Genomic DNA, 17544 nt, shown 5'->3' with positions numbered 1-17544 from the left:
CAAATACATATCTGTCTTGCAGTTAAAAAAAACAACACTAAAAATATCAAAATGTACAAAAAGATATGTAAAAAACTCCAGGCTCTGATTAGGCTACGTTTGTCAATCCAGTCTGACAATAATGATATTAATATTTTTTCACTCTACAATATTAATATCAACAGCAAGTTATTGCATGTTGTGTGTTTTTGGCAGTGATGCTTGGGGACAGACTAAACAAATCTGCTCCTTTTACAATGACATTATGGTTCAAGTGCAGCGGTAAAAAATATTATTTAACATAAACCATCTGTCTAAATATCAAATTTCTTTTGCGTCTTTGTCCTCCTGACAAACCTCACAAATCATAAAAGATCAGTATGGGCTCCCTGCTAAAGAGCAATTCACTCACAGGTTGTTTAATCATTTGTCACATAATAATCACTTGCATCCGTACCTGAACATCTCAGACGGTTCCACCGTGGCCAGCCAGAAGCTGTAGGAGTTGCCGTAGTAGTTGCACGTCCCTCTGCCGTGGCACTCTATGAAGGGGGCGCTGCGGAACTCCTCCAGGCAGGAGCCGGGGGAGGCCAGGGCCTGACCGGAGCCCTCTGCACCCGCGCTGGTGTGCTGGAGAAGACAGGAAGACGTTATTTTATTTTTATATTTTAGTATTGGGCAAAAAATGTAGCTGTGATTTTTACTGTCATTTTAAGGGGCATTTTGTAAACAATAGTAATGAGTGCAAACTGTGTGTGTGTGTTTGTTATGTCCTACCATCATGAAGGAGTATCCTATCCACAGAGCTTCCCAATTCGAAGGGCAAGTGGGAATCTGGATGGTCTGACTGTGGACTGCAATCACCATGGCTGGAGCTTCACACACTGCACACCTACACGCAGAAATGTCAAATCAAACACCTTGCAACTTCCCTTTAATCATCTCCTTCGTCTTCCCCCTCTCTCTGCATCCCTACCTGCTGATGTAAGGCTTGATGTTCTCTCCAGTGATGGGCGCCATGGACATGGGCATGGGCTCAGGTGTGGACAGCCAGTAGGAGTAGTCGTTTCGGGAGGCGAAGTTGCAGACGTTGTTGATGTTGCAGAACATGAAAGGCATGGTGCTGAACCTGCGCAGACAGCTGCCGGCCGTGCCTGGAACAGAGGAAGAAGAGGGTCAAAAAACGCAATGATAGCGTCAGGGGTCCTAGAGCTTAAGGCAAATTAAAAGGAATACTTTTAAAGACTTTTTTTAAATGCTCAGGATGAAATTTAAGATCAGTTTTACAAAAACCAAAACTGGAAAAAACTAAACTAAACTAAAGACAAACATGAATAATGAACCAACATTTTTTACCTAGAATTAGAGTACTTTTGTCCAAATGTTAATGTTAATTAATTATAACATAAAACATTGAATTTTTGGTCCAGGGAATATGTTAGGTCTGGTTAGAGTTGAGAAATACCAAGCATTTATTGGTGAGTTTCATTACAGATTTTGTTTCTCATTATGTGTGTGGGATCCCTCTTCTTTAAATCCCATTATGAAGAGCTTAAGAAGAGGGATTTGGTAAATTCTTAAAAAAAAATTATAAAAATAAAAAAATATTTGACCAATAATTCTGAGATTTTACAAAGCAATGTCAGAAAAAAGAAAAAAGTTCAACTTCCCATGTCATTTTAAGACTTTTGAAAGGTTGATTTAAGACATTTTAATACCAATTAAGGCCTTATTTTTAGATTCACTAATTCAGTGCATTTTAAGACTTTTTAAGGATGAGCAGTAATCCTGTAAAATAAGATTTTGAAAGCTTAATAAAACAGAAACTCTTTCGCACCAAGATCCTGTCCGTGCGCTCTCTCGTTGCCCTGCACGTACAGCAGGGAGTAGCCGTCGTAGATGAGGTTAGTTCCTTCGGGACAGTAGGGCACCTCCTGTCCTTGGCTGTGTCGAGTGATGAGGAAGCCATGAGCTGCAGAGACTGAACCTGGAGGACCGGGAAGACCCTGTGGACCGTCTGAACCAGGGGGACCGGGGTAGCCACGCTGACCTGAAATCAGGGGAAAGACATACAACTTCAGTCAAGATGGTAATTTCAACCACTGGATGGAAGAAAAAAAAAATGCTTAAGTTACTCACCAGGCTGACCAGCGGGTCCGCCGTCTCCCTTCCTGCCAGGTGGACCACTGAAACCAGGAGGACCCTCCAGACCAGAATCTCCAGGCTCACCAGCCGAACCTGAGAGCAGGGAGAGATGAAAAGAGTACTCTGTGTTAAATCAGCAAACCATCTCTGGTGCTAAAATAACTTGAAATCTTTAAAGGTTAGATAAAAATTCACCAATAAAAGTTTTCATTTTAATTACTGAAATTAAAATTATTTAATTTATATTAATATATTTATTTAATAAAATCGAATTATTCTGTCTTCTTCATTTATCTACCATGTGGGACACATGGACAACAATGACAACAAACCTTGACCTTGACCTTTATTATTTGTACTAAAGATTAGATGTAATGCTACAAACTTTTTTGTGATTATTATGAGTATACACAGTAGTAAAGATGAAAATCGGAAAATACATTAAAAAATACTTTTAAAACAGAAGAATGTCACTGAATTACCATTATTTTTATTATTATTACTAAAACAGACATGAAGGGCTCCCCCTTTTGAAAGCTGTCAGTTATTGAAAAAAATAATGATAAAATTAAAATGTAACTGAGGAATTGGTGTTTCAACATCAGCTTTAGAAATAAAACAAAAGCAGCATCAACTATTCATCCAGTATTATCTCCACCTTTTTGTGTACAGCATAGACACAGCATAGCCTCCTGGCCACCTGAGCTGCACTTTTGAGACCGCATGGTCAGTGCTAAAATAAATGTTGAAATCACAAATCGTCAAAAGTCAAAAGTCAAACTGAATCATTAGTTTGTAAAATCCTGTCACGACTACCTGTTACTGTAATTTCTCATATCTAACTGTCCTGTGGCTTTCATAAGATCCCATAAAGAGTCCACATTCACTCACCTGGAAGTCCATCACGCCCAGGAGAGCCAGGCAGTCCCCGACCACCAGGCAGACCCTGAGGACCAGGGGGTCCACGTTCTCCCTTCACCACAATAGGAGCCGGAGGTACACCGGGGTCACCGGGAGGGCCTAAAGGTCAAATGATACCATAGGAAAGAACTGTTTTGTATTTATGTCTGACAAGTCATTTAAACTAAACATTTAGTGTTGAAATATATAGAATTTTAGTAAAATGTCCGTATTTATTACTGACACTTTTCACTGTAACTAAAGAGGCAAACGTGTTCACCCACCAGCAGGTCCGATGTCTCCAGGGTCACCAGGAAGGCCACTGCCACCGGGAAGTCCTGGGTCTCCCTTTGGTCCTGGCAAAAACACAATGATAGAAATGTTTGGGCTTTGCTTAAATTTACAAGATTAGGTTACAGTTCTGGATAGTAGGAAGGAGAAGCAAAAGTCAATTACAGTAGGCAGGTTTCCATTACAGATTTGCGCAACATTTAGGCTATTAAGATATTTTTGTCAATAAAACACAGATGCGAGGTGACTATGTTCCCACTGAGCTATTATGAGACTTCTCCTCTCCTGATACGATTCTAAGTAGCATGGCGATGTAGATCCGGATGATCCACTTAACTTGCGAAATGCAATAACACCTCTTGTAGCGCCTGCTGCATCATGCCCGAGGGAGCCAGCCGACAACCGCGTAGCCATAGCATCATGTGACAAATAAAACCAAAAAAAGATCTTTCCTTGCAAAACATGGCTTTTTCAAACGTTTCCATTAGCCATACTTTATATTAGCAATTTCAATTTGCGCAATTTGAGGGTTAATGGAAACCCACCTACTTTTGGGGACTTACCAGGGAATCCAGGAACACCAGGCAGACCGATATCTCCTTTCAGACCAGGAGCACCGGGAAGGCCAGAGGGACCCTGGTGAGAAAGAGGTCCAGTTAAAGCTCAGTCCCTTTGACCATCCACCAAAAAGTTAAAACTTTGCTTCCCTCAGATGCTTCAAGTTAAAAAGAACAAATTTAGCAGATTTAACAGAATAATCTTACAGAGTATCCAGGAGTGCCACCCTCTCCCTTCTGTCCGGGGAAGCCTGGCTGGCCGGGAGCGCCGGGAATACCTTTCTCTCCCTTAATGCCGCCGCTTCCTGCGGGCCCACGGGGACCCTCTGGTCCGGGTGCACCTTCATACGCAAACACCAAACATCAACGGTCAGGTGAAGAATGATAGAGAAATAAAGCAAGTTTCTTCTCATCATATTGTCAATGTAGTTGAGATCAGTTTCCATTTATTCATTTGAAAGCGGGGCTTTGTTGATTTTTCTACTATTAAAAAATTCTATTTAAAAAATTGTGTTGTCTTGTCTAAATTTAGATTAACTGAGACAGATATGGTGAAACATGTACTTACGTATCATCGCTTAAATTGTATAAATGGAAACTGAACTGACCCACGCTTGTTTTTTTTTCTTACAATACAGCCACTGACGACAAACTGACGACAAATTACAAAATATGAAAAAAATACGAAATTCGTACAAACCACCTGCACTTGCTATAATGTGTTAAAATGCTTACACAGCACAACACACATAGGGATATATCAGACGTCAACTTGCATTTCAATTACAAAAACCACAGCTCAGAAACAAAGCACTCATCCCATATTTTACATAACTGGCTGAGAAAACCTAAATATCTTTTCTGATATTATACCATAAAGATGGTGAACAGCTTGGGAAGATGAAGGTGAAATTTCTCAGAGGCAGAGCTGAAGTTCAATCAATCTTTGCATCTCGATGCTGTCAGTTTGCAAACCAGCTTTAGATCCACCACCGAGATCATTTATTTCCTACAGAGCAGCTTTACCTCGGAGAAACTTTTTGTCTGTCAAAATTGACAGAGGAAGAAATTAACACATTTTGTTCTCTCAAAAATCACAATGAAATTCATCAGGGACACAATCTGGAGTGTATATGTTTTCTTTTATGTGAGTGTTTGGGTGATTATGGGCTGTCCTGAGTGTCCGTTCTGTCCTGTGGGGTAAAGAAAGGGTAAAACAGTCGCGCACACACACTCTCTGTTCCCAAGTATAACAGATCACATTATAATGCAGATCCTGAAACCACAAATCTCATTTAAAACCATGAAACCACTGGAGTCTAACCTGGAGGACCTAGGGTTCCCAGAATTCCCAGGTAAAGTGCAGCCGGGTTGACAGCACAGGGCAAAAAAAGAAGAGGAGGTTTAGACAGAAGCAAGCATCAGTCAGACTAAACAAGATATTTCGTCTTCAAGTAGTCAGGAGGTTTTAACTTAAAAGCTTGGCTCAAATATTTAAATGTGAGGAGCTGTTATGTCAGAACCAAAACTGACTCTGTGCAGCTGTAGTTACTCTGTTAAACTTGTTTGAGTAAAAAATTATATTCATTCATGTGAGAAGATTAAAGAAAGCATCCAACAGGGCTCCAAGCTCACTGCTGATGTTTTGAAATGTATGAGTCCCCACCGGGGGTCACTTGGTAGAAAAATAAATGTATTTGTAAATGTGAAAAATTACTCAGCTGTACTTTGTGTAGTGCTAGTTATCTCATATTAACTTGCTAAAGCACTAAACTTACATGATAAACATGGTCAATATTACACCTGATTATCGTCAGTATATTAACATTATCACTGTTAGCATGTAGCATTTAGCACGATAGCCTCAGAGAGTCGGTGCAATGTGGTTTTCTGGTTTGCCTTGATACGTGCTTTTTCTTTTACATGCGGAGGCAGAGAAATGTGTGCAGCAAGACAAATTTCCCCAACGGGACAATATAGTATATCGTATCGTATCGTATCGTATCGTCTCGTCTCGTCTCGTATCGTATCGTATCGTATCGTGCCGTGTCGTGTTGTGTTGTGTCGTGTCATCGTGTCGTATCGAATGCCAGTGTGGCTGTAGCTTCTTGTTTTTCTACCATGTGACCCCCAAAGGAGACTTTTAACAGTGAATGAGGGGACATGTAGGATTTGGAAGCTGCAGCAGGTTTCTATAACAAAAACCTTGACATTAGGATGTTTAAATTATTCTGTACAAACAAACTTTCAGTAAAATCCAACAGAGCTAGAGTTACAGTACATGTGACACACACTAAACACAATGATTTAATGTTTTAAGTGAGTTAGTTTAATTATGGTGTGATTTTGTGCTCAAAGTGTATGACACTATGCATAACACATTCTGCATGTTAGATCTGCATTTTAGTACTTGTGTACATGTGATCCAACTTACATGCTAACTGTGCCAGAAAACTAATATTGTGCATTATCTATTTATTTATTTATCTATTATGAAACAATTTATTTTTAAAAGGGTGCTTACTTGTTAAAGGTGCATTAAACTACCTTCAGTGTGCGTAGAAAGTGAGAGAAAAACAGTCATTAGAAGAAGTGAAGTAGAGGTCAGAAAAGAGAAAATGCAGTGATTTCCCAGAAGACATTTGTTCCCTTTAGATCAGAGAGTGGAGTGTAACTGTGAAGAACGTGCAGTAGACGCCTGGACGCCGTTAATCTGACCTGCTGGACCTGCGGCGGCCGGATGCACGTGTCATCACATGAGGAGGCGGGGCCACACCACAGTGGGTGGGGCCAAGCCACAGGAAACACAAGGGGTAAAATGTCATAGCTTCATTTTGTCACCCTGACATCCAAAAAAACACTAGATTGTTTTTAGTAGCCTTACACAGTGCTGGTGAGTGGTCAGTGATGACATTTACTTTTTAAAAAGACACCACTATGTAAAGTTTACATAGTTTTCAGCCAAGTTTTAATTTATTTTTTTTTAATTGTTCTTTTTTTATTCTTTCTAAATGAATATTTTACAGGCTCTAACAATTGTGTCATGGTAGAAATCTTCTTATTCAAGCATAAAAAAATGTATTTTTAATATAATAAAATAAAAACTCAGTTTAAAGAATACTAAACATGTTACAATTTTGTGTATATTTCCATGTATATTTAAATTTAGTTTTTCTGTTTAACATGAACACTGCAAAAGTTTTAGTGATGTAAATTTATAGACATATTAAAAATGTAAAATAGTACCATAATCTATTGCAATTTAACCAATTCCAAATTTGGTGATTGGGGATATTTCAGACAGACTGAAGAATGACATTTTCACTCATGAGGTTGAGAAATGCCTTCAACTACTTAAGTTTAATTAACCATTTAAAAAAAAACCCATTAGATTGGGGGACATTGCTTTGTCACAAAGCTGAAAACAGGCTTATTGTTCCAAATGTATGTTTTCACAGGAGGCAAAATTACATGAAGACTTAATGTAAATATCCCTTTCACTCAAAGCCATTGCAGTAGATGCCATTCTGTGTGCATTTTCTCCCTCAGGTGTGCATCAGGGTTGTCCACCCTTTCCAGCACTGTGTTAGGCTTGTTCCCAAAGTGTATGTTTGTGTTGGAACAAACAGTGTCCATGCAGATGATGATGATTGGTGGGACAGGACACAGGACAGCAGAGCCAAAAGCAAACCCAAAAAATCTCAACTAGATTCTAAGTGTTTTTGGTGATAATTACAGAGTTTGAGAAAAATCTGATACCTTGACTAGCCATATCAGTGCCAATGTAATTACCCCTAATAATTTGAGTTGTTTTTAAAAGAACCTGAAAGTTTATTTTCTCAAATATCTGTTTAAAATGAGCAGGTTTTTTTGTTATTTCAAGCAAAGTTTTTAGCTTCATGAGGGATTTCTGTATTTTTTTTAAATTTTATTTGTGTTTTTCTTACTTTTTAACAGTGTTAAAGTCATAATAATATCAACTAAGTCAATTGTACTTATCTTTTCATTATTAATTTGTAAGGTTTTAGGGAAATACAAAATATTTGAAACCAGGTATTTGGGGGATTTTACTTATAATGAACAAAACTGTCAATGGATCCCATTCAGTCAATGAAAAAAAAAACTGGGACTCTATTCTCTTAAATGCAAGTTGAGATTTTTGTTGAGTCTGTCTCGGCTCTACTGTTTCTCACCAACATTTCTTCCAAAACGATTTAAGATGACCACAAACACTTGAAACACACCAGTTACAAGCATACACACACACACATACAGTACACCAGCGCTGTGGAGAGATGGACAGATTACAGCTTCCCCCATTGTGGGATCAGGAGAGGAGGGCAAGGGGGTGAGGAGGACATGAGGACGGATGAATTGGTGGATAAAACACACAAAATAATGGATGATGTTGAGACAACAGAGTGCCATAAACACATGCTCTTTTTGGGGTCAAACCCCGGTGACAAACAGTGATTGGTGCGTGACGAGCACCCCGACATTTCCTGGCGAAAAGACATTTTAACATCCGTGCTCAGTGTTGTTGATAATGACTGGACAGGTGGTGCTCAGACAGTGATGTGGCTCAGGTGCAACAATGTCCCATGCAAATCAGCTGGCATGGAGAGAAAAGCATTCACATTTAAAGTGCGTGCGTCTGCCATTTGCTGTCTGGGTTTCGCTGGTTGGGTGAGCTGAATGAACTCAACTCCTTTTTTTCTGCTTGTATCTATAATCTTTTGTACTGTAAATTCAGGACTTCACCTACAAGATTATGCTGGTGGTTTGTATGTTTTAGACAATCAACTACAAGCTGCATTTTCCGAAGAATACTGTTTTTCTGTATTTTTATTTCTTCCCCATGAGGTAGCATATTTCAGTTCATTAATGCACATACTAAAGAACAGCTTCCTGGAATTTAAACTTTGTTGCAATAGGTAACCAATCATAATAAGATCACTTTCCTTTTAAGTGACGTTTAAGTGCTTGGTAGTGTTGGCAGGATCTGGTCTAAAAACCCAAGTCCAACAACTGACATTTGAGGGTCCTTTGAAAAGACCAAATTATCCTTCCCAGGGCTTTAAACACATTTATTAAATTGTGTTTGCTTTGATTGTTTATTTGTTTGTTTAAGGTTCTTGAGGTTTTTATTTGTCTTTGCTTTTTTTTTTTAAAACAAATGTTATGGTAATTTTCTTGTATTTTTTCTAGTGTCTTGCTCATTTTTGGGTCATTTCTTCTTTCATTGCTCATTGCTTTCTTCTCACGTTTTTGGAAGAAACCAACCCAGCTTCTAAGGGTTAAAATCAACAGCCTTTTCACTTTCATAGTAAGAGAGTCCCAGACAAGGGCTAGCTGCAGTAATGTGAAGTAACCATGATCTGTATTTGATGAGTTAAAACGTACAAAGTACCACCAGGTTCTTTATCCTTACTGGTGGTCCTGATTCACAGCGTTCACCACTCAATCTAAGACCGTCATATTTTTATCAGAAAACCAGGCAGCAACTTCTGGCAGCACATGTGGTGACAAATAATGCATCCAAGTGCTTTACCTGCTCTTCCAGGTGGTCCTGGAGGTCCTTGGAGTCCTTTGGGGCCCTGCAGAGCCAGTCCTACAGGCCCAGGAGGTCCAGGGGAACCTGGTTGACCTGGGCTACCAGGGAAACCAGCCTCTCCTTTGGTGCCGGGGAAACCGGGACTGCCAGATGGGCCGGGAAGACCTGGGTCTCCCTTTGCACCTTAACACATAGTGAGAGGTAATATAGAAATTAAAATTAATATATATATACATATATATGTATATATATATACACACATATATATACTCACCTGGCAACCCTGGAAGCCCAGAGGGACCGGGACCACCGTAACCAGGAAGCCCTGGAGAAGAAATGAATAAGATGTGAATAAAATTGAAACAAAACTAAATATACCTTGATTTCCACACATTTTCATCTAGAACTTTTCCATGACATTTCTTACCCTTAACCCTTACTGAGGGTTAAGGATAATTTTGCCGGTTTTGTTTTGTTTGTCTATGACTGTGGTAATGCTAATATACTTAATGCCATTTTTAAATTCAAACGTAAGAACTTCCTTCCAGTAATGTTGGCCAGCATCTTACCTGGCTCTCCTTTGACTCCAGCAGGTCCTGGGATCCCGTCCCTTCCTGCCTGACCCTTCTCTCCTGGCAATCCTGGTCCTCCTGGCTTGCCAGACTCTCCTGGTCTGCCAGGAGCTCCAGTGAGACCTGGGGCACCGGGCCCACCATCAAGACCCTTGGGACCAGGGACACCGGGAGGACCTGACAGGAAACAATACATCAGTCATTAAAAAAAAAAGGGAATCAGCACTATTGCAGAGTATTTTAATATTTTAAGTCGATAACATCATACAGTCTGTGCTTTACCTACGTCACCTGCTTGTGACGTAGGTTTCTAAACCTGCTGTGGTCAAACGTACCTTGGAATCCTGGGAGTCCAGGGTCGCCTTTAGATCCTGGTCCTCCTGGTAAACCTGGGAGACCGGGTGATCCTGGACTTCCTTTAAGTCCTGGACTTCCTGGGAACCCTGGTTGGCCTGGTTCACCCTGTGAGAGACACAAAAGAAAGTCAGGTGTGAACCGAAATTTACAAGATTTTCAGAAGTAAGAAATTTCAGTGGTGGATTCCTGTACCTTGGGTCCAGTTTGTCCGGGTGGTCCAACTCCAGCAGTGCCTGGTTCACCTTTGGCTCCAGGGAAACCGGGTCCTCCTGGCTGTCCGGGGGATCCAGGCCTACCTGACTGACCTGGTAGACCCTTTTGCCCTGATGGTCCTGTGACATCATCGAAGAGTGACATCAGCAATTATGACACAGGCACCAGGTGTTGGAGGAAATTTGGAAACATCTTTTAGTAAGTCACCAAACCCACCTGGGAAACCCATTTCTCCCATGCCACCCTTTAATCCTGGACTTCCAGGACTACCTGGGCCTCCTGGGATACCAGGCTCTCCTTTAAGACCTGCAGCATGATGTAAACAGCATGTTAGAAATCCATTTACATGTCTGCATTTATGTATGCGTCGTTGTGTGTAAACCCATACCTGATGGTCCGGGGAGTCCAGGGCGTCCATCTGCTCCTGGCAGTCCAGGGTCACCGGTGAGACCAGGAATACCTTTCTGACCTGGAAGACCTGGTGTACCTGAAGAATACACACATGCAAATAAATTTAATAACACAGTGACTATAATATGTTCACATATTTTTGCAATAAAATATATTTTGTGTGCAGTGAATGCTGCTGTACCTGGTAGTCCGGGATCTCCTGCGGCTCCCTTTGTGACCATAGGTGGCTGGCTGGCTCCCGGCGGTCCCTGGACACCAGGGTCTCCTCTCTCTCCTTTACCACCAGGACCGCCAGGTGCTCCATCTCTGCCCGGGAATCCAGGTTCACCTGGAGAGGAGAACAGGAGAATGAGAGAAGCTAAACATTTATCATCAGTCTTTGTGTCCATATCATCTCTAAAAATGTTTCCAGGATGCTGTTGAGGGTTTTTTTTTTTGTTACATTAACAACGAAAGTAACAAAACATACATTTACTTATATGAAAATATGAATTGTTACTTTAAAAGGTACATGTTTTTATGTGCTTTCTCATGGACTACAAACCCTTAACCAGTGTTTACAAATATTAAAAAATCTCTTGAACTTGTGTAAGCATGTGTTCCTTCCCACACTGTTTTCTTGTATTAAATAATAATAAATGGTGGGGACATAACATGGAATATATAGTGTGTAATACACATCTTTTAGGGCTGTATGAAAAAGAAGTAAATACCTTTAAGTCCAGAAGCGCCAGGCCCTCCTGGACCTCCTGGTCCTCCAGAAGGTCCTGGAGGTCCCATAGGACCCATGTCTCCTTTCTGACCTGCAGCCGATCAGACGTTAGAGAGGTGCAGAGAGAAGTTACTGAACAATAAATGAATTAAATATTCAGTTACATAGTGAATCATTCACATAACTATAGCAAGACGGTATTTAAGCAGTCAGTCAGTAAATTCAGCACTTGAACTGCTAGTTAACCTTTACTAATCTTCTTAGTAGCCAAACAGCTAACCATAATGACAAATTGTGTTGACGTTCTTGGCTGAATATGTTTCTAACATTGTGGCCTCATCTGACTGTAAAATTTCAAACTAAAAACAGCCATCCATTACAGTGGCTTTTTAATGAACTCAGAAGCTCGTTCAGTGAGCGACTCAGGATGCCTCAGTGTTCTCCTGAACGCCTCAGAAGGTCTGTTGTTCCAGCAGCTTTCAGATTTTTAATGCACACTTTTAGTTGTGATCTTGTGGTGACTATAATTACGTCTCTAAGGGCTTTTTATTGTGTTATTTATTTGTTGTATTGTGCATTTGTATTTGTTGTGTTCTGCTAATGTACTGTGTACATCATCTCTTGTATAAAATTTGTTCCTGGTGGCAAATGAGTTTCCCCAATGGGGATTAATAAAGCTTTCTAATCTAATCTAATCTAATCTAATCTAACTACAGCTCTTATGAGGTTTTGGGAGCTCTTCTGTGGCTAATAAATACAACGTGGGCAAAATCATAAGACAAGGAAAACCTTGTGGTAGTCTTTTGGGAGCCCTCATGCATTATTAAGGTTATATTTTACCTGGCAGTCCAGGCAGGCCGTCCCGTCCAGGTCCTCCAGGAGGTCCTGGGGTTCCGACTGGTCCTGGGGAACCTGGGAAACCTGGGGTTCCTCTATCACCTGGCAGACCTGGGATATCAAGACCTGGAGGGCCGGGGTCGCCCTTCTCTCCGTTTGATCCAGGGAATCCTGTATAGATGATAAAGATCTTAGTGTTTGGGCACAGGAAATACATTTGAATGCAGAATTCCTGTAAATGATTTGAAGACAAATTAATTTTTTTTTTTACAGAATGCTGTCTGAGCTTTATTGTCTAGGTGATAATGCTACAACAACATTGGATGTAAAGTCCAACCAAAGCCTCCTGCACACTGTGAGATTGTAGAAGTTTAGTGCAAGCTACACTGTGCAACATGACATCAAGTCTGATGTATGCCGACTGCACAATGACAACACCTACTCAATTACAGGCTACAACGTAAGTCCGTCATCATAAATACGCAAGAACAAAACGTCATTAGTATGCGTCATCCATCTACCCAGCTGTAGTGGTAAGAGCAAAATGTAAACAAACAAATTAATCCTCGCTATAGTCCCAATTATGTGTCAAAAAAGTCTGAAGAAGAGAAGGAGGAGAATGTGGACGCAGTAGGAGGTAAAGATACAGTATAAAATGAATTATACATTGACATGTAAAATGTGTCACCACTGACTGGCCATCAACCAGCACCAGCATTGGGTTACAATACCTTTCTCGCCTTGGCATCAGAGGGTCGCAGGTAAGGGAGGGGCGTGTTTCAAAGCGCAGAGGACGGAGCGTTGGGTTAAGCCGAAGATGAGATGAAGAGAACACAGTATATAATGCATTAAATGCATTAAAACGTCTACATGAAGCCGCCTTTCAAACACTCTGAATATGCAACAACCAATGCATGCTCAGAGTATTTAAAATGTTGCTGGATGAGTGTTAGTTTGAGGGTTCTGTGCGCATTTGAAAAAAGACTGGTGTGAGGTTAAAGTGAGGAGGCTGACGCGAATACTGGTGAAGGGAGACTCCGTGAAGTTAGTTTACGATTGGTGCTCGCGAAGAAGTGTGATGTTAAGAGGCTTGAGGCTTGATGTGTGTTGCTCTAAGACAAAGAGGCTGTACAAACAAAAAATGCAGGGATGGTGATGCAGCCAGGAAAGGGTGAGAGAGCTGTGACACTTTCGGTGGCATCTTAAAAACAAAGAGGTGGCACTCAAACAAAAGCAAAGACAAGATGAAGATGTGAGGTCAAGTTCCCCAGATCAAGGTAAGGTTGCCATCCAGTAGTGTGGTAACCATGATACACACAAATTCATTCACCTTGATCACCAATACACCAAAAAGGGTGATGTTCAAATCAATCGGACAAACCGTAGACACTAAGTCTGGTGCTCTGTTGTGCTCACATGGAAAATGTGCAATGTATAGGCTAAACCCATGTACCAAAATGACATCCAGACACCTGAACAAGCTCAATCATGGACAAGTGGGTGGTCATGCAAAGTCCTGCGGGACTTTCAAACAAACTGGTAAATAGTTCAATATTATAAACATGTAAAAACATGCACAAATACAGTACAAAATGAAAAGGAAACACATCTTGGTTCAAATTGACGCAATTAAAAAGCTAAGAAAAGCTTAGGCAGGAAAATGCAGCATTATGTATCTCACCTGGTGGTCCCATTGGCCCAGGGGATCCAGGGGAGCCTGGTTGCCCCAGTGAGCCAGAGGTGGCAGATCCAGGTGGGCCACGAGCTCCAGGTATACCAGGTATACCGGGTTCACCTGGGCAGAGGCGAAGGAAAAAGTCAGCTCAGTGTACTGTTGGCTTTATTGAGTTTTGGGTGGATTGTGGCGTTTGTAAGCGAGTGATACGTGGAAATGAAAACAGACAGGTCATTTTACAGAACTCTGCTGTAATTTTCCCATTTCTAACATAAAAAAGTTTACCCTAAATCCCACTTAGCTTGGCATGCTCACACAAATGAAATGAAAATGAAACACATCATATCAGTAACAGAGCTGCAGACTACCTTTAGCTCCCGGACCGCCATCAAATCCAGATCGTCCAGGTGTACCAGGGCCACCAGGGAAACCAGGATCTCCCTTTGGTCCAGGGAAACCTTTAGATCCAGGCACTCCAGGTAAACCTGGGGGACCAGGAAGGCCAAAGCCAGGCTCACCCTGTCATGCAGAGGGCAGCAAACAGTTTGTTTAGTGTTTGTGTATAAGGTACCTTGTGATAGATATTAACCCCCAGCCACAAAACAGGGCTGCATTTACCCAAAAACAACTACACTTTCCAAAAAAAATATTTATCTGAGTGAAAATCTGATATCAAAAATAAATTTCCAGCAAAGCCACTTCAGGTCTTATTTTCTATTTGAAGGAAGGATTCTAGTTCAGCTCATTTACATGAAACCAAAAAAAAAACAATCAAATGCAAAACGCGCTTTTGTTCCAATTTTTTACTGGTTAAAGTCAAAAATCAAAACAAAGGTTTTTTTTATTTTTTCTCCAATTTCGGTCGTCTTTCTGTAACGTTTCTGCAATGTTAGGCATGTGAAGTCCTAATGAATGTATTTTTTCAGGATAAAACTGTACAGTTTACAATGGCCTTTGACCATCCCAAAGCACAGGTGTGCTGTAATGATGATGTTTAATCAGCATCTTGATTTGCCACATCTGTCAGGTGGATGGATTATGTTGGAGAAAGAGAAGTGCTCACTAACAGATTTTCACAAATAAGTATTTCATTTGTATAAAAAAGAAAGAAAAAAAGTTGCATTAAAATTTTTGTTAGGTGTACATTATTCTCTATTTTAACTTATTTCAGAGGAAATACTTTCAGTGCCATACTCCTCACAAAAGAACCTTGTTTTCTGTAGACGGAACAGCTAGAAATGCAGAAACGTTTATAGCTGTCCAGGTAAATCCTGATTTAAACAGGACGTGGTTCTTTTAATACTTAAAAATTGTCCAAAAAAATCCAAGCAAAGTTTGGCAGATTCAGCTTTTTGTATGATGCTTTTTTTTTTTTAGAAAATGTAACTCCCGGAACTTCCCTCAACTACATTAAATGTAATTAAAACATATAAACTCATAATATACCTTTTTGTCATAAACATACTGTGAGTTTATACATATTTAGTGCTCATTTTCGTATAAATCATATGTTGAGGAAGATGTTGTCCACAGTCCACCACTGTGTAATTTTTGTATAAGATTAGAGTGTAGTCCTAGTTTTAGATCGGTTTTAAATGAGGAAGTTAGGCTTTTTTGTTTTGTTTATTCTCTTTGTAACTTAACTTTTGGGTGAGGATTTACTATTGGCATTAATAAAGCACTGCCTACCTTGGGTCCAGGGAATCCAGGCTGACCAGGGAGTCCATCTACGCCTGGTCTTCCTGGTCCTGCAGGAGCTCCTGGTTGTCCGGGGATACCTGGGAATCCTTGAGGAGAAAAAAAAAGTAAGGAGTGAGGGGGAGGAGGAGGAAAAAGTGTTGGTAAAAAAAGTGATATAAGGTAGGAAAGACAAATCAAGGTTGAAAGGGAAGAGGACAGGGGAAGAAGAAGATGCAAATGAAGACTTGGAGAAAGACGAATGGGAGGATTGGTCATTGGTGTCTTTACCTTTAGCTCCTGGGGGTCCTGGGAGTCCGATGCCTGGGAGTCCAGGCTCACCCTTCGCTCCGGGTATACCAGGGAAACCATTCTGTCCAGGCTGACCTGGACTACCTGCCAGTCAATCAGACAACACAAACACCTTGGTTAAGAGTTACCTGGAGTGAGCGCTGCAAGACAAGACGTATTCCACTGTAAAATAACAATTGCGTACCTGGTGAGCCGGGCAATCCTGGCTCTCCATCCAGTCCTCTGGGTCCTGGTAAGCCTTTCTCAGCCACCGTCAGGCCTGGTTCACCTTTAGCACCTGTATGGTGAGTGAGCGCACAGGCAAAGGGTCAGTGAGGTGACTTTACAGGATCTCTTGTAATAAGTGAAGGCGAAGGGAAAGACAAGGATTACTGCATAATAATAAAATATATTGTGACAAATATATGGCTTCAGTGAGCAGATAAAAAAGTGTTTCAAAGGGTTTTGGTATTTTTATAAAATGAGTCAAAAAGGAGCAATGGGAAGCATAAACGTATATTCTTAGATTGCTGTCTAAAAGGAGAATCAGAACCTCATTTTTGACTCTTTACTGCAGTTTTTTAACCAAAGCTAATTTCTGGGGGGCATGAAGCCTCCTCTTTATTTTTGATTTACCCCCATCTGCCATGACAACATTCCCTGCATCTGTTTCAAGGGCCCAGAATTCGCACCCTTCTCTCCCTTGAATGCTTTTATTTTGAAACATCTATGGAAAATATTGAGTTTCAGTGTCTCTATCTTTAAATACTGTAAGTGATTAAAAATATTATTTTTGTTCCAATTCAGACCAACAGATATATATAATTATGTACAATGTTTGGATTATTTGTTATAAAGAACCTCAAGGAGGCAAGGATGCTATAAATAACATTTTTTTTACTATTATTAACTATTATTACTTATTTATTTAGTTGAAAAATTACAGTCTGTATCATTTCTATTTTTACAGCAAATTTCTTTTGTGATTCTTCCAGATTTTTTATAATGGTAGGTTATAACTAATAAGTTGGTATATAGTGTCTGTTTTTGGATATCATAGTATTATTGTATCCTGTAACTTTGCCTTTCGAGCTAAAATATTTTGCTGGTGATTGACAGAAAATGTTTAGAAGTTGCTGGTAAAAATGCAACAATTGATTAGTTATTGATTAATTTGAACGGCAGGTAAAAAGTACGTGTGGAGAGGTGGAACGCACTGGCCGAAATGCAGTTTTGGAAGCTTCTTTTAAAAAATAAAAATAAAAATCTGCATTCATGTGTAGATATCTGTTTATAGAGATAAGCCAAAATGACCAGAGCACAAAAACACAAGTTTTGACTCTGGTATACCCAGAAGCTGAATCAGATGTCAG

The 17544-nt window shown here is 40.3% G+C and overlaps 1 protein-coding gene across 1 annotated transcript in view; it reads right to left on the bottom strand.

Moving 5' to 3' along the window:
* Positions 1-17544, bottom strand: part of col4a5 (collagen, type IV, alpha 5 (Alport syndrome)) — a 52979-nt gene that overhangs the window by 2280 nt on the left and 33155 nt on the right. The window contains exons 25-48 of the mRNA XM_042512581.1: positions 16377-16469; positions 16172-16276; positions 15893-15990; positions 14572-14722; positions 14210-14323; positions 12532-12699; positions 11693-11782; positions 11161-11307; positions 10957-11055; positions 10785-10874; positions 10548-10687; positions 10334-10460; positions 9996-10175; positions 9701-9751; positions 9424-9609; positions 4080-4213; positions 3879-3951; positions 3309-3380; positions 3016-3144; positions 2119-2217; positions 1817-2029; positions 956-1133; positions 757-871; positions 437-609 (exon numbers count right to left, since the gene is read on the bottom strand). Of these exons, the coding sequence (XP_042368515.1) occupies positions 437-609; positions 757-871; positions 956-1133; positions 1817-2029; positions 2119-2217; positions 3016-3144; positions 3309-3380; positions 3879-3951; positions 4080-4213; positions 9424-9609; positions 9701-9751; positions 9996-10175; positions 10334-10460; positions 10548-10687; positions 10785-10874; positions 10957-11055; positions 11161-11307; positions 11693-11782; positions 12532-12699; positions 14210-14323; positions 14572-14722; positions 15893-15990; positions 16172-16276; positions 16377-16469 (3025 nt within the window). The remainder of the gene's footprint in view (positions 1-436; positions 610-756; positions 872-955; positions 1134-1816; positions 2030-2118; positions 2218-3015; positions 3145-3308; positions 3381-3878; positions 3952-4079; positions 4214-9423; positions 9610-9700; positions 9752-9995; positions 10176-10333; positions 10461-10547; positions 10688-10784; positions 10875-10956; positions 11056-11160; positions 11308-11692; positions 11783-12531; positions 12700-14209; positions 14324-14571; positions 14723-15892; positions 15991-16171; positions 16277-16376; positions 16470-17544) is intronic.

The sequence above is a fragment of the Plectropomus leopardus genome, chromosome 23, assembly GCF_008729295.1.
Source record: "Plectropomus leopardus isolate mb chromosome 23, YSFRI_Pleo_2.0, whole genome shotgun sequence".
Taxonomy (NCBI): Eukaryota; Metazoa; Chordata; class Actinopteri; order Perciformes; family Serranidae; genus Plectropomus; species Plectropomus leopardus.
Note: the sequence above shows the minus strand (reverse complement) of the source record. Positions and strands in the feature narration are given on the sequence as shown.